The sequence below is a fragment of the Lipophrys pholis genome, assembly GCF_963383615.2.
Source record: "Lipophrys pholis genome assembly, chromosome: 21".
Classification (NCBI taxonomy): Eukaryota; Metazoa; Chordata; class Actinopteri; order Blenniiformes; family Blenniidae; genus Lipophrys; species Lipophrys pholis.
The window spans coordinates 20,648,288-20,665,751 of record NC_137649.1 but is presented as its reverse complement, the minus strand read 5'-3'; the positions used below and the strand labels follow the sequence as shown (position 1 = coordinate 20,665,751).

General features: G+C 41.0%; 1 protein-coding gene across 8 annotated transcripts in view; it reads right to left on the bottom strand.

The window, feature by feature from the left end:
• The window catches only part of nrxn3b (neurexin 3b), a 344,889-nt gene that overhangs the window by 244,956 nt on the left and 82,469 nt on the right, over nucleotides 1–17,464 (bottom strand). For 6 of the 8 annotated variants that reach the window (XM_080490438.1, XM_080490437.1, XM_080490436.1 and 3 more), the window contains exon 6: nucleotides 15,193–15,354. In XM_080490438.1, the coding sequence (XP_080346564.1) occupies nucleotides 15,193–15,354 (162 nt within the window). Of the gene's footprint in view, nucleotides 1–15,192; nucleotides 15,355–17,065; nucleotides 17,090–17,464 lie in introns of all 8 variants that reach the window. The other 2 variants (XM_080490434.1, XM_080490435.1) reach the window with 1 other exon arrangement.

Genomic DNA, 17,464 nt, shown 5'->3' with positions numbered 1-17,464 from the left:
GAGTGGCACTGCAGAAGATAATATGTCACCTAAGTAATGGTTGAGCGGCGTTTTATTTCTTGATAAATGAATTGCACTTCATTGCAAAATATGATATTATAGGATCATACTCTGATGTTATTACATATTCCAGCTTTGAGGACACCCAGATCAATAAAACTAATATCTTCTAAGGTTTGTTTTGTCCCACTCATTTTTCTATCTCAGCTTCAATTTGTCCGTGATGAAAAGGAGACGGCACACAAATACATTGCTGTATTAGCGTTCGATTGGAAACCTGCTGGACAAGCAAAGTGCCAGGAGTGATGGCTAAATTATTAGAGTCATTTCAATTTAATGTTCAAAAAGGCCCATCTTTATAAATTGAGGGCAAAACCCTTGTGGGAGCATCTGCAACCCTGTGAGAATACACCTAATATTAAACCTATTTACGCACAGCAAATTCACACCAACCCTCTAATCCATCAAAGTAGAATGCAGCTGCACATTATAGTCAAACAACAAATACCACAGAAAATGGGAGAGAAGAATATTGTCAATTGGGATCCATTGATGTAGAAAATTAATGTGTTTTTTTTCCCTTTTTTCTCCCCCCATCCTGAGGAGGAAGACATGCATTTTTTTTTTCTGGTTTATGGGGCAGTGTGTACGCAACAGCAACGCTGTTAGAGGGAGCACAGCTGTCAGCAAACAGATTTTACTGCTGTGGGATTACTGATAATCCTGGAAGATTTGACAGTAAATCAACACAGGTGACCCGGACGCTGAGGAAGACTGAGTGAGAGAGAGAGAGAGAGAGAGAGAGAGAGAGAGAGAGAGAGAGAGAGAGAGAGAGAGAGAGATTGAGAGAGAGAGAGAGAGAGAGAGAGAGAGAGAGAGAGAGAGAGAGAGAGAGAGAGAGAGAGAGAGAGATTGAGAGAGAGCGGCAGGAGAAAACTACACAAGTCATAATAAAACGTATCAAGAGGTTGTACTGCATATTACCATTTGCATGCTGGTAATAGAAAGCCCAGAAATAAAGAATATGATGATAAGCACGCAAGGACACACTAAAGCTTAAATATGAAATGTAAAAGTTGAAGATTTCATTAGGACTTATAAAAGTTGTATTTAATGCAGCAGAGACTCTTGGACGTATTTACCACACTCACATCCTGTCATTTGTGTAAATCAGAGGTTTGTAACCTTTTTGGGATATTTCAAAGATATTGAGTTATAAGGGGGCTGAATTCATCTAGGGCCCCGTTTACCGAAAATTTCAAGTGAAAATACATTGTTTTTGGCTTTTTTTCTTGGGAAATGTTTTGCATTGACACGGCAGCATTTTGAAAACAATGTTTGTTGACACGGACTGTGCTCTCTGCACGCATTTGTGTTTGTTTCATTACATCACCTCGTTTTCAGCATTTCCGCCATTTTCAAACATCGTTTACAAAATGTTGCTGTGTAAACGCGAAACTTTTCTGAAACTCAAAATTTAAAAACGATGCGTTTTCACTTTAAACGTTGTTGGTCTCAGACAGCGACGTGGACTGCGATGCTAAATGTTATGCTACCCAGTGCTAATGTGTGTGTGGGAGTGTTTATTTCTCTGTCCATGCATCTGTTATCAGATTAGACAACAAGACATGGCAGTCCGTCCTGTGAGGTCCCCCCTCTGAAGATAAGCCCACAGCCATTTATTTCAATGGATGCGATAGCTCATGGTCAAAACAGGCAGTAAAAGGGTCATATTGATTACATGTCAGCAAGATTACATTACTGGAATCTGCCACTGTGGTTCCAATGCCTTTTAACGTCATTAGCACGGCTGCGCACACCTTTCAAATGAAATCTAACATTCTTTCATTGGCGGTAACTCATGGCTGACAGCAGCATAGCAGCGGGGTATACAGTGAGAGAGCTGCAGCAGGTGACATCATTAAATCATGTGAAACCAGTGGATGTGACAGAAAATATGTACTATTGGAACAACACCTCCTATAGTACCCATTTATTAATTTTGTCAAACACTTTGGGTATAATGTACTTCCAAGCATCTCATTTAGTCAAAGAAGAGCAAAGAACATTTAAATATACATTAGAAGTATCCAAAGCAGAAGATTGTGACAATAAGTACAAAGAAATATTTGAGCTTTTCCATTAATTTTTGTGAACTTATAAGCACAGATTTGTATGTGAACACTAAACTCTTATAAACCACTTGATCATATTTAGGGTGGCAGGAGTGGAGCCAGACGTAGGTGACGATGGGCAAAATGAATGTGATAGATGATGACGACATACGCTGACGGATCAATGTCTCAGACAATGATGATATGAGTAAGACGTGGCCTCCTTCATCTTGTGTCAGCGCCAACCACACACAAACCACAACCAAACCATCTTTTCTGCTACGTTACTATGTGCTATACCAAGGGCGTCAAACTCATTATTGTTCAGGGGCCACGTACAGTCCAGTTTCATCTTGAGTGGGCCGGGCTGGCAAACTAGTGCTATAATAAACTTTAAATTTAAACTTTAAAGTATTTCTTAGGTGGGTATTTGTGTTGAACGTGTCTATATTTTCACAAAATCAAGCAATTACTACAGAAAATTACTACAATCTCAATATGATGTCAATTCTAATACTTTCAGTTGCAAAATACAATGAAATGTCTAAAAACTTATCCTAAAGCTGTTGCACTGTGCATGTTTTTACAAACTCGCCTTTACAGCATGGCTTTGAGGCTAATGCACGTCTGCCATCTTTTATTGCAGCATCAGCGATATCTCAGCTCGGGTCTCAGTATTGTGTTGTGTTTTGCTGTGTTTTGTTGTGTTGTGTTGTCTAATTTGGTTTAGTGGGCTGGATTGGAGCCTGTTGCAGGCGGGTTTGGCCCATGGGCCTTATGTTTTCAACTCATATACTAAACCGATAAACAATAAAAGCAAGACACTATAACTACGTTTCTGTAACGGGTGCATGAAATGATCTCATTTGTTCTGGGAGCGGCTTTCTGTCCAAGTTATGGGAGAACACAGACGTCTGGACTTCTGCCGCTGTGACTCCAGTAGGAAATAAGATGGACTGCAATTTGTCTGCTCAGTTGCAACATACAGCATATGACAGCACTATGAGTCAATCTTTCGATATTAATGCATGGAAGACATCAAAACAATAGATGAATATCAAATTGTGGCCGTGTGCTTCTCCTCCACGCCCTGAGTCTGGTGGCCTGAGTCTGAGCTGTGGTTGTTGGGAGCATGGATTCATGCCGAGTCGGCTCCCCAATGAGCTGAATATGAATAGTTTTTAAACCACTAGTTTCAATTTCTACATATTGCTCCTTTGATCTTGAGCAGCCCGCATGGCGCTGTAGTCGTTTGCACTCTCGCCTTACGAGACGATCCACGGTTCATCTCTGAGCTTGAGGTCCTCTTAGTGGAGCACTTTAATTTTTTTTTTAAACCAGACACTCTGGTTTACTTGGATTAGTGGGAATGGGTGTGGTGGTCTTGTCTCTCTGGTTTTGCTCTGCGACCTGTCCAGGCTGCAACACGCCGTTCAAATGATATAAGCTGGGATCTGCTCAGCGAACTCAGCTTGTGGTTTCAAATTGCCCGATCGCTCATTAGTTTTCACTGCTCAGTGGATCCAGGAGGATTTTACTCCGAGCTGTGCTACATGCTTCATGCTAAAGGGTTTCGGGGCTCACACATCAGCGATGCCACATGCTAAACACGATTATAGTCTGACTGATACACTCATTAACAGCCGAGCAGGAGTTGCCTGAAGCTGTCGGAGGTGTGCGTAGCGCAAAATGAAGAGGCTGGGTCGAGGTGGTTTGCGGTCAAACATTGCCTTTGTGTATCGCTTGCATATGGACTTTGAATTAGGCTTCATGGAATTGAATTAGTACTCGTCCTTTGAAAAAGTTGTAGTGGTGCTTCACTAGTAAAAAAAAAAAGATCAAAACACCTGGCAATTTTTCACAGTTTCATCACTTGTTCTCTCCATGTGCATACGATTATCCGCTAACCTCTACAAATGGGAGAAAGCGTCTGCTGGCCGACGATTATCAATCAGCAGCATTTGTTGCTGTTGCAACAACCGTCAACTCAGATGCACGCTGGCAAATGATGAAGATCCGATGAAAAACAAGGATTATTTTGTCAGTTTTATTCCACAGAAATGTTGTAGCTACCCTACAGCTCCGAATCCTTTCACTTTAAAACCACCATTACTGATCTCTCTGAAACACTGAGGTTTTCATGTGTTTTCTTCTGAAGCCAAATACCTTGCATTTTTATTTCAGCACGCTTTTAGACTACTCTTGGGCAAGAGAACAAACTGAATATTACATGAAAAGAGAAGGAGAGAAGAAAGACGTGCTTTAATGCTGCTCATTTGCAATGGAGAACCTTTTTTTCTAAATCACACTGTGATGGACACTGAGCAACTCTCCAACTTACACTCTGTACATTCTCAACACAGGCAGAGAGTGATTAATCTGTTTGATTTCTTCATAACACAAATGGCCATCAAAGGGACTTCAACTTAGTTTCATTTTCTGAAAAAACAAAACAAAACACTTTGTCTGACTCATAAACCAACCCGAACTCTAGTTTAACTTTCCTGACAGGCCTTACGAACTCTTCCAGACACGACTGTTATTGTGGGACACACTAATCTTTCAATCCACCCTCCCTGATCTGTTTTGGGATTATGATTATGTCTGCGCTGCTGAGGGCTGATCAATAAGCTAATCGAAAAGATGTTATAAAAGAGGAACTACTGTGTCCACATGCGCATCATCTTTTTTCTTTTTTCCCCTTTGTTATGGCGACATTTCGCCGTGCTATCTCTCAGCCTATCAATAGCCTTATGGGACCCATTCATAATGCATGCGCTGGGGACTGTAACGACTCCATAAAGCCCAGATCCGCACCATCTCTGCTCTGGGATGGCATATTGATCGGGCAAGATGGGTGAGAAAAGGGCAGGTGGGTGGAAGTGTGGAATGTGTGCACGCGCGCACACACACACACACACACACACACACACACACACACACACACACACACACACACACACACACACACACACACACACACACACACACACACACACACACACACACACACACACAAATACGCAGAGGCTTCTCCTTAATCTACTTCAGATCAGTGCTCATGTCCTTTTGGCCTCGGCTGCAGCTGCTGTCAGCCGCTGATTTAGCCTCGGTGTTAATGAAGGTGCCGGGTAATTCCAGTGGAGTACGTTAAAGACACAAGGTGCTCGTGGAGCTTTGCAGGAGAGTCCGCACGTCACACAAAAGATTTGTGTGTGAACGCGTGTGTGAATGGGTGAATGTGATGCTCAAGCAGTTGATAAGCGCTATTTAAGTGAAATCCCCAAAATCCAAGGTAGGTTACATTTCAGGGCCCAAAAAAGGAACATGGCATTGCAAAAATCAAAATTGACAGGTCTTTTAAGGAGCATTCAAGTACCAATTTATGAGGAATTTCCCAAGTTGGATGTTTTCTCGTCGAAAATCAAAAAGGCTCCAAACATCCATTCAGGTTATTCATTCATCTTTGATATTGCTTTATCCAGTTCAATGACCTTTGGAAAACGCTCCGACTCTGTTTCTGTGGAAACGGAGAAATAAACAACTTTCTGAATCCTCGGCCGTCATCACCATATAGACGGTGCAAACGCTGCTACTGTGCATTAGCGTCAGTGCCTTCGCAAATCGTTCTTCTGCACATGTGAGAGTAGATGGACAATAACAACAAGGGCGGACTCCAGAGTGTCATGACTCCCAGTCCATATGGGACTTCGTAGTTTTATAGTTTAGTCACCCAGAATGGTGATGTAGTTTTGTTCCTCAGCTTTCAGTTTGTGAGGTGACTTTAGGTTTAGAGAAGTTGGAGACCTTCTTTATCGTAAAAGTGCCAAATAACAAAGTCCATCTAATGATGAAACATTGAAAAGAAGAAAGTTGAATATCTAGCAGTCTCAGTAGGAACAACATATATAAAAAAAATAACATATATTTTCAGATACAGATCTTGCCCCATTAGGGATCAGTAAAAGTTACCCAATGTGGAAATATCAGCTCTTTAACTGTAAATCTGAAGTTTTGCAATTCATTAAATTCCCATGTATTCTTGTTTCTTCTCACCAAAACAAAGAGAAAACATTCAGAGCGGTTATTAAAAGACTATTCAAGACTATTATTGCTGTCATTTTACATTTTATCCATGCTCTATATATTCACTGCATACCATTACCATTATGTGCTCACTGTAGCTTTCTGGAGGCTCTCTGACTGTGAAACTGGAAGTTTATGGTCTGCGCCTAATGCTCACTTCAATCTGTAGAGTGAGGATTAGCTTTCTGATGCCCATTTTCTTTTGTCCATCCATCTCTTCATCTCGCCGCTGTATCCAAACCTCAACTAGTTCAGTTTAAAGACCAAGTCTGCTGGAAATTGGTTTCTAATAAACAGGAGTTTTTCTTTATATTGATGCCAATTCTTGCTTAAAGCTATGTTGTAATTGGAACTATATAAACGAACGTCCTTATTTTGGCAAGGGTAGCAGCCCGAGAGTGCTCCATAAAAGGGCATCTGTTGTTCAAGAAGACATTATATCTAGATATTATTGGTAGCTACATTTCTGCACATTAAAGAGATTAAGATCTAAAATCAGGAGTGTTTTTTTCAACTTGACCTAAATGTAAAAACAGGAAATCAAATAAAAATAAAAATATTTTGATTTATAGAAACACATCAAATCCAACTCTATAGGTAGAAACATATAAACCCAACACGACAGGTTAAACAGGATCCCAGAATGAGCTCTAAGTGAGTCAAAAACTTGAAAGCAATGCTGTAAGTTTTGTGTGAGTTTGGAGATGAACAGTAACAATACTGTTTAAATAGATTTGGGAAAGAAAAAGAAGAAAGAACAATGTCATCTCAGGGATATGAGTATGTGCATGGGGGATTATCTGTCTCTGTTCTGATTATATTGTTGCCTCTTTCTGCCATAAATTGACCATATGTGCTTGACCATCAAGATGTCCTGGCACAATGCTGATAAAGGGTCTTGTTTCTAAGAAAAACATCTTCCCACCTTGTTCTTGAGATATGAACTCATCTGAACTCAGATATGTAACCTGCCTCTTTAAAAAAAGACCCTGTTTGTTATATTTCTTCAGTTGTCTGTGTGACGTCTTGCCTGTATATATCAAGACTAGACCTCAAGACTCCATTGTTTCAATAATTTTTTTCCAAGATCATTCTTCTAACAGCAAATAATAATCAATGCATCCTGGAAGAAATACCTTGTGCTAAAACTACTGCAACAGGGACACAGGGAAAGCAGCAAAAACAAGCCATACAGATATTTCATAGATAATTTCATAGATAGGTGTCCTAAAACTGGAACTTTTAGCAACACTCCACACAGATAGAAAATAACTCAGATGAAGGCTTTCCTGTGCACAGACACACAACAACTTCCTACAACTAGTGTTAAGTACCTTACGGAAAACACGGTAATGAAAGAAAACAAACAGAAATAATCTTTCAAAGGTCTGCATTGCCCTACAACATATGTTAGCAGGAATAAGCTCCAATCTTTTGCAACTACACCAAAACTAAAGGAAATATAGTCAAGTTTAGTGTGTGTTTTTATGATTTAGGTGAAATAACCCTTTAATGTTATATTGAAGGCAGAAGCCCTTATATTGTGCCTATTTTATATTACTTTTCTATTCTATTTTATTTTACAGTATATATGGTATATTTACTACTTTTTTATATTCTATTTCGTTCTTTACTATTCATGTTTTGGCGTGGACCGGATACAGAGTTTTTGACCAGGACATGTAAAACATGTGTTGTGTGCGCTACTATTAAGTTTTGCTTTGTGATTTGGAGGCCAGTTTGGAGCCTCTTACAGGCTGGTGTTGGCCCATGGGCCTCATGTTTGACACCCGTGCTTTACAGCAAAACCTGTTCAGCCTCCACTCTGCAGTGCGACACATACCGCAACCCGTCAAATCCTCGCACAGCGAGGCGTCCTCCTCACCCTGTCACACGAACTCTCACATGAAGTCACTGAAACAGCTGCTGCTTCACAGCTCAAAGTATCACAAGCTGCCATTACAGCCACGCCCTCGCCTCCACAGCCTGATCCTCACGGGTTTACTCCTGGCGTCTTGTCTGCCACTTCCTCCCGTTTAATTTGACTAAATGTTGAATATGTGCACTGCAGGGGGCAACAAGTGGGGGAACAGTGGAAACTCGCAGCTGCTTTTGGAAACTTTCATGTCTACACAGGATTCATCTCAGCTGCAGTTTTCAGTCATGTGTCTTTCCCGTGACGGAGCATCAGTGGATTTCTTCCTCACACTTGCACTCTATGTAGTTCTGTTACGAGTGTGACAGTACAGGGATTGTGGATTGGGCTCTGAGCGCTGCCAAAATGTGGGTGCATGGCTGTAACACACATACATGCATGGCAGACGGTGCTAAATTCAGCACTCTCCTGAAATAAGGGTGCAAGTAACAGTGATGAACTTAAGAAAAACAAAATATTTTGGTTTAAGAGAATCGTCAGCGTCATTACCTGTAGGATACATAGGAGACTGCGGTTCATTCACAGTATGTTTAGATATGAACTCATTTGATTGCCTAGAATCGTGTTCTGTATGTCGTGAAATATTCTCTAACATCAAAATGTAAAAAGTCTCATAAACCATACTGCCACATTGAGTGAATCAGATGCCTGTAATTATTGAAATGTGACATTTTGCTGATGATTATTGATGATTATTATTAAAACTAAGAGTCATACTGGTAAACTATTATTCTAATTTGGATTGCTTCTGCATTTTCCTACTGTGACTGCTAAGATACTCGTTCTTTCTCCAAAATTTCTAATACACGCTGATGACTCTAGAATTTAAGTATGTGTGTATGTGGTTGACAATCTGTCCTGTTTAACAATGAGATGAATTAGCGACCTCTTCAGGGTCCACACTGCTCTTTTCCCAGTCATTTGCCAATTAAATTTTAGTGGCTCTGAGCATCGTTGTCACGTAAACGGACACCCATAATGCAACGAAAGTTTTGCGTTTTCACTTGAAAAGTCAAATCGTGGAAACTGAGCCAAAGACTGCCTTCTCTTTTTCAAGCTTTAATGCATCTCTCCTCCTCTTTCACCTGCAATGGGAAAGTAAATGTGCGCATACAACCAAAAACATTTTGCTCTATAAAATGCAACTTTTGTTTTTAAAATTTGATTTCATGAAAAGTAAGTCAATGCACTGAGCTCTGTCACTGAGCTCTGTCATCCTGAACCTGTGATTTTCACACATCTAATAAGCCTAAAAATACCCTAAAAACAAAACACTTTCACAAAATAGTTTGTATCAATAATGGAAACAGCACTCCTCTTGTACAGTGTCAGTTATTGCGGGTGTAGAACTTTTCCCTTGAGTTAGAGAGCTTCAAAAAATATTGTTTAGTAAATGTATCTGTGATAGTATATAAAACAAGTCTTACAATACAGGGTTTGTACATGAAGTGTCACCTGCAGCGAGAGCCTGTAAACTAATAATGTTTACCACAATCACAATTTGGCCTTTGGATGAAAGGTGAGGGTGTTCCGTCAGTCTTTGTTGGGGTACCCATCCATCAGTGTTTGGCCCTCTGAGGGGGCATTTGAACAAAGGACAGGCTGACATTTGAATATGTAATAAAGGGGAAACAAGTAGAGCCTGAACATACTTTGGTGACTAACACAAAACTGATATGACGCGCCTCGCAAATGTCAAATATTGGTCTCTTGCCCCCTCTTCTCATCTTCTCAATTAGTCATCATTCTCTTAATCTTCATCTATTACCGCCGCATTGCTGTTTTCGTCTCTTATCTGCCAGCATTCACCTCACTTGCACTTGTTTTCCCGTCTCGGCATTCTCTCCGTCTTCCTACCCTCACACACTTCTTAAGATGACGCGGCGTACCCCGGCCACCCACACAGTCTGCCAACACAAGCTGCCACTATGCGGCTCTAGTGCTGCCACGGGTGCCCAGTATGGAGGGGGGTGTGCACGGCACTGCCAACATCAGGCTGACCCCAGTGAGTCGGGCCGATTGACTGCCCACTGGCCCGGCGCGTCACGTGACACGGGGCGGCCCACGTGGCAAAACACGAGCGTGGGCGGGACATGTGCGTATCTGCGCTGTGTGTGGATGACATCCCTCATAGCCTGCAGGCGAGGACGAGTGCAGTGAAGGCTGAACAAGAGAGGGGTTGTGATGGCTGCACGCAGTGACTCTTTTGTTGTCAGACAGAAGAGGAAGGGAAGTATTTGTTCGCTGTTGAAACACATGTCTCCTACAATATATTTCATCCGCTCCCACCAATACACTTTAGCTTTCTTTATTTTCATCTCATGATAAACAGAGACCAATCTGCACAAACAGCAGCACTGCAAAGTGCCCCAGCCAGACATTACACACTACTGACGCATTCTGATCGAAGCAACGGGCCAGAGTCAACTGAATCACTCTCTCATTATCCGGGGATATGGAGTCCAAAGGAGAAGGTGGAGGAGGCAGGGGAGAATAAATATGGCATAGAAGAGCAAGACAGAAGCCGAGAAACAAGGAGGTGATGCACAGAGGCTGCACACACATTGCAGTGGGGAGAAATATGCATGGTGGGCCTAATGGAACGATCAAAGAGGTATTGTAAATGAATCAGGGTGTGAATCGGAGATCACAGAGCCAGTGGTGAGCAATTTGCATGGTCTTCTTGGGTAGCAGCTGGCATCGCTCCTGCTTAATGGAGCAACATATGATGAACAGTTGAGGATCACACATCAGTACCATTGCCCAACCACACTGTGAATCACCTTCATGATTCTGTCCACTCAAAGCCCGACCCACAGTGAGTCACACTTGTTCGGACAATAATGGAAACACTTGATGGATGTAACTGCCTCTGCATCATGCACAGCATTGATATTAATGCATCTGCCTGTTGAATGCTGGACAGCTGTTTTACTGAAGAGGGAATTTTTTATTCATTTATTTTTTCAAAGGGATGGACAAAATGTTTATGACCAGAGAGGCACATTTAGCAGCCAAAGAGCAGCTCTGGATTTGCAGTGGATTTACAGTGCATTTATCAAGTGGCTGCAAATTAATCCTAATGTCTGGCTGTAGCGGCTAATGTGTCAGCCGTTTAAATTTTTGCAGTTTGATGTGAAGTTCTGCCCCCTAATGGACAAAAACAATCCTCAAAACCTCTAAAATATACTTTCTAATGGAACTAGTAAAATTTCTTGGTGCAAATGTGAAGTGCGGGCTTCAATGCAGCTGTGAACAGCTGTGATCCATCTGACTTCAGACACAGCTGGTTTATTGCGTCATGTCCCTGAACTATAGCAGCCATTGTTGGGACAATGGACTTTGGATCACAAATACAAGGCTCCATCCCTGGCCTTCAAATGCAAGACCGAAGATGGCAGAGCTCAGAAGGCATTTCAACATCATTTCAATACTATTGTTTTAAATTGGAGTCTCAAGCTTGATTTTCATCTTGAGGGGGCCGGACCGGTAAAATAGTGCCATAATAACTTTTAAATTTAAATATTAAAGTGTTTCTTGGTTGTGGTGCAGAGCAAAGGTGATGAAAATGTTGATATTTTCACAAAACCAAACAATAACTACTGGAAATTACTGCAATCTCACCATATAGTGAATTTTAAAGAAACTTACCGGTGTGAAAGTCATAGAAATGTCCAAAAATACTTCTCCTATAGCTGTTGCCTTATGCATATTTTTACAAACTCACCCTAAAAGCATGTCTTTGCGCTAGTTTTTAGAATTTCTACAATTTGCTTTGGTGGTTTGGCCATCAGCATCTCTTGCAGGAAAGTTTTGGCCCTCTGGCCCTATGTTTGACACCCCCATGGTAAAAGCTCCTCCACTTCTAAAATTACGAGAGTCGATGTGTCTTCCAGTGTTGATTTGGTCAAGTCAAATACAAACACTGAGTATACACACACACTCTAGTAGAGTGTTTATATATTTTTTCATGAATTATGAATTGACAAAATTACTAAAGTAACGCCCCGCTTTTGAAGAAAGAAAACATACTGAACACTTCCATGACACAAACTGAATGAACACGCGGAAGAACATCATGTAACTTTGATGCTAAACATGTTCCAGCTGTGTTTTGAGCCTCTCTAACATTCTATACAGCTGGTGTACTCACTGTGCACTGCTGGCCCAGTGGCTCATTTATGTTTTATGCTTAGTGCAGAACCGAGTAGCACAGCTGTCAAGAAGTGAAAATCAACAAATCCTCCCATGCTGCAAATATAATACGGGCATTTTCAAAAAAAATATAATACACAAGGAGCATACCGTGGTTGTTTTCTCATGCTGCACACCAAATGAGCCATCAATGTGGGCCAGATAGAGTCCGTGGCTTCTTTTTGTGTATTATTTTGGCACACAAGAAGCATTAAATCAATCTTTTGGGTCAACATTGAGAATATGGTGACTATTTACACAGGAACCTCAGGTAAAATAACAGGCGGGGCTGGGTCACGCTGGGAAATGAAGGTAGCACATTGTAAATATGTGTCAGTGTGTGCGAGGATGAGAGACACAAAGGGTCAGAGCAGTGTGGGGACGGAGGAGAGATGCAGCAGCCTGTGTGGTTATGACTGGAAGAACAGCAGTCTGAACCACTGAGTCGAAACATACAACAATGCAAGACAAGGTGACTTTCCTTTAGCTACCTGGCAATGTTTGGGAGGATTAAAAAGTGTTGTGAGGTGGATGGTGGCAAGATATTTAATAGGTAAATTATATGGTCCACATTTGAACCGAGAGAATTGACTGAATTGTTTTTGCAATTTCATTTCTGGAGAGTTTCGCCATGCTCTTGGGATTTTCTTGTAATGAAACCATGTGTAGAGTACATTATGCCATAAACACTGAAAATGTTGAGTACATGAACATTGGTATGGACAGATGTGGTTTCATTGCTATCACATGTGTAAATCAGGGGTGTCAAACACATTTTAGATCATGGGCCACACGCAGCCCGGTTTCATCTTGATCGGGCCGGACCGGTAAATTAGTGCCAATAAGAACCTTTCAATTGAAACTTTGAAAGTATTTTTGTTGTGTAAATGATGAAGATGTAAAACTAAACAATTACTATTGAAAATTACAACAATCTCAATATGAAGCCAATTTTAATGAACCTTATGGTGCAAAACACAGTTTTGCAACTAACTAGTTAACTAGTTAGTTAACTTTCATGGCAGCATCACCAATATCTCAGCTCGGGTCTCACTGTTTGGTTTTGTCCGCTACTTTGAAGAAATTTAGTTAACAAAAAATCTTTGTTTTCCACAATTTGCTTAGTGGTTTGGCAGACTGGATCTGGACATATTACATTTTATTTGACTGGATATATTACATTTTTTACATTTTCATTATTATCAAGTAAAGGGCAGCTAAATATAAGAATATTCATTTTTTGCTTCTGGCTGTTCCCTTCCAATCATGAAGGTGTTTATCTGATAATTTAGGATGTACTGTTTAATTTCTGAAGTTTCTTTTTGCTTTCATCAAAGCAAACTTTCTGTTTAAAGTATTTTTGGAGTTAAATGAAGATATGTCCATTTACAACATTGTTAAAAGGGGAACACCAGCATTTACACTGTCATCTATTTCTGCTCAGAAACGGAATAAAATAATGAAGCTGCTGTCAAATTACGAGGAAGAAGTTTATGCACATTGACAGGCCTTCTGGGTTCTTGGTTGGACGATTAGAAAAGAGTGGGATGAAAGAAACTTGGTATGGAATATATGAAACTATCATGCATAAAAACACCAACTAAGTCGAGTCCCATGTTATAAAATGTGAACAGGAGAAGTAATTAAACGTCTTGTAGTTTAAGTCTGTCATATTCACTTTAGTATGAGCTCAGGTCTCGTGCTGTTCACAGCTTAGTAGGTTTCTATTTGCATCAGTTAGAGATCCATGATGGTGGTTTTTAAAGCATTTGTATCAGATTTTAACGAGGTGGTAACATACGATGTATCACAAGATCCGTTTGGTCGACATCCGATCTTACTTAGAAACTTCCACCATTTTCTTTTCCTCTCCACAGCATTAAAAACCAAGCGGGGTCAATTAATCATCACCGTGTCAAATGTCTTAATTTGTCAATGTCGACCCATCTGCGGGTGAACGCTAAGAAAAGATGAAACAAGAGGCGTTGTGGGTTGGAGTTACACTTCTGCAATTAACCCCAATAACTGCAGCATCTATGTACAGTGCATACCGGCATCCTCATTAAAACTGCTTTGTAATTTTGCTGAATAAATCCATATAACAACAATCAAGTTGTGAATATCGTCATTATGTTTATGTTTATAAAAAAAAATAAAAAATAAGCACAAGAGCCTTGTGAGTAAGTGTAAAGATGTGAACTTGTTGAGTTCCAAGTGAAAACATAACATCATTTCTGAGTCCGCCTCTGAAGTGCTGAAATCAATGCAGAGTTTGTACAGCTCTGAGGAGCCACCAGCCCCCTCTTTATTATCATCACTTGCAGCAGAATAAGTAATGGTGAGCAAAATGTAAATAACAGGCTGCTTAATATATTTTCTGGCAGTACTCAGGAGCTCAGAGAGCCAGCAAATACATTATAAATGTCCCAAAACAACAGTGCCTTTTCGTATTTCATCACGAGCAAATATTTCTTTCAAACCGCTGCCCATCGGGAGACGTTTTAGCGGCACACTCAAGCTGATGCTGCAAATTGCATGTGACAGAAGCAATTTTGGGATATTTTCTCACACACAAGCTGCGGTAAGTGTTATGAATTAGATTAGGCAGCGGAATATTGAAAGTCTGATACTTCCTCTGCAATCTCAGCACCTTTAATTGATAATGCAGTTGTGTTTTTATTTTTTTTCCTCTCCTTTCGGGGGTAAAAGTATTCAGATAGGCATTTTTGTCAATTTTCTGAAACAGCTGCCCTAATGATAAAAGCTAGAAAAGCAGCTGCACGAGCTGCTGCAAATAACCCACGGTGTCGTATCCAAGTCATGCTCATGTGTTCAATCTGTATTCACTGGAGCTCCTCCTACCTCTCTCAGGCAGCCCATGAAATTGTTGCTAACTGGAGATCCGGGAAGGTCCGCAGTGCTGGGGCTGCCACCCACGTAGAAGAAATCATCCGAGCCCAGCATGGTGTAGTCTTCCTGGGTGTAGCCAGTAGTGGTTAGGATCCCATCAACGGAGATAGTCACCTGTTGAGGGGCAACACATAGCCAAAGCCAAGCCATTACACTCTGGGATTCGATCGCGTGCTGTGTTTAATACACACCTCCTTCCTTGGTCTGCATTCAGAATAAGCTATAGGAACTTTTCTTTGGATTCCGCACTGTATCAAGGTCTCTCATTGAACATTTGGATCTTTTTTTGGTTTTTACAGAACCATTTGGTACCGTGAAGCGATTGTTTTGGATCAGACAGCGTTTGGATTTTGTTAATGGATTATTTTACCATAGGATTCACAGGACAGGTAAAGAAAATATGGCAGAGGCATATTTTCTTTATCTTTGATGGGGGTAAGAGAATGGATCTTAGGTTTGGTTCTGAAACTTCAGGTTGGGGGAGGGTTAGTACAATGTTCAAACCAAGGACAAATTGATTCCACTTGTCTTAGGTTTCGGGATTTATCTATAATTGCAGACACACACATATACAGTACACACATCTGTGAACCCACACACACACACGCGCACACACAGACACGCAGACGTGCACATTCACGTCCTCGCATACATTCGTTTTCACACCAACCGCTCTCACAGTCTCCCCTCTCTCTCTCACAAACATCGACATCTATATATCCACACACATGCAAAACAAAGGGAAGTTTTCCACACCAATGTGCAAACCAAGGTCACCACTGTTAGAAGGCAAATTAAACACACTTAATTGGACATGTAAGGGAGTAAGTGGATCAATGGTGCCATACAAAGCTGGAGCAGGCGACACAGGGTGCAGCAACTCATGCACAATCAAGACCAGCGCCCATATTCAAAGACATTCTCAGAATAGCCACAGCTGATCTCTGATCAGGTTTAGCTCAGGTGTCATGGTTGTATCGCTGATGTCACTGGACCAGACCAATAATCCTAGATCAGTACACTGATTCTTGGAAAATGTTCTGCATATGGGCCTGGAGTTTAGGGTGAAGGTTAGCCAAAACACACCGACACACACTTTCACCAGCATGCTACAAAACCACACGGGGAGGGCAAAGTGGGATGGCGATAGGTGGATGGTAAGTGAATGAATTAGAGTGTTAGTGGTTATTTTGAGTGACAGGGGTGAGGTTATGTGAGTTTGGGGAGGGTGATAGGGTCAATGCGTTGTGGGCATGCCATGCGCCATAGTGAGTTGGTAACAACTGTCAGAGCTCCCGCAATGAAGGTTAAGGGTTGCCATTTGTTGGTTCCTCTTTTAGGGCTCGGTCTCGAGGTCACCATCTTTGGGATTGTGGAAAGCTTCTGTCAGTTCTGGACGACAGTCCTCACAAAAAATGGGGACTTTTTGTGTGAAAAAAAAAGAAAAAAATAAATAAATAAAAAAAGTAAGTTGCCTTGGCAAAGGCAGAGAAGTCAATTTTCTTTCTTTTCTTTTTTTAACTTGTTGAAAATCTGCAGTAATGTGGAGGAAACAAAGAGAAAAAAGTAAAAGCCAAAGTGAAAAAAAACAGGATGGGGGATTGTGGGGTAAAGAAGGAGGTTGTTGGCAGGTCAGGGAGGAAATTGAGAAGAAGCGAAGAAAGAATTGCCTGGTAATACAAACCCATCTCCTCATTTTTTGATAAGAGTGTCTAGGATGAAACTCAAAGAGAACGAATAAAAGAAGAGAGGGGGAGGGGACACACGGCAAACCCAAAAAAAAGACAATAAGAATGATATCTACCAGACAATGTAGTTTGTTTACCATAGCGTGTCCAATGCCTGATTGCTTTCCAGAAAAAGGGGAAGAAAGGAAATCAAAAGAATAGTGAACAAAAAAGGTTGTTAATAAGGATGGACAGAAAAGAAAAACCAAAAGCAATGATGAAGAATTAGGATGTTAGTTAGTACATTAGTTGGTTAGATAACGGTTAGTAGTAAAAAAATGACTTTTATCATGGATGAGTTAGTGTCGCGGTAAATAAACACTACATGATTTGTCGGAGGCTGGCAGCCGTAATAAAGTGCCATTGTGCCAATCCTAGCCAAATTTTCCACATCAGAGTCCTGCAAGAAAAACAAAACAAAAGCAACAGAGAGAGGTACCGTGAGACGAAGGACTTTCGGATAAAAATTTGTGTAGGATGGCTTACGTTCCAACAAA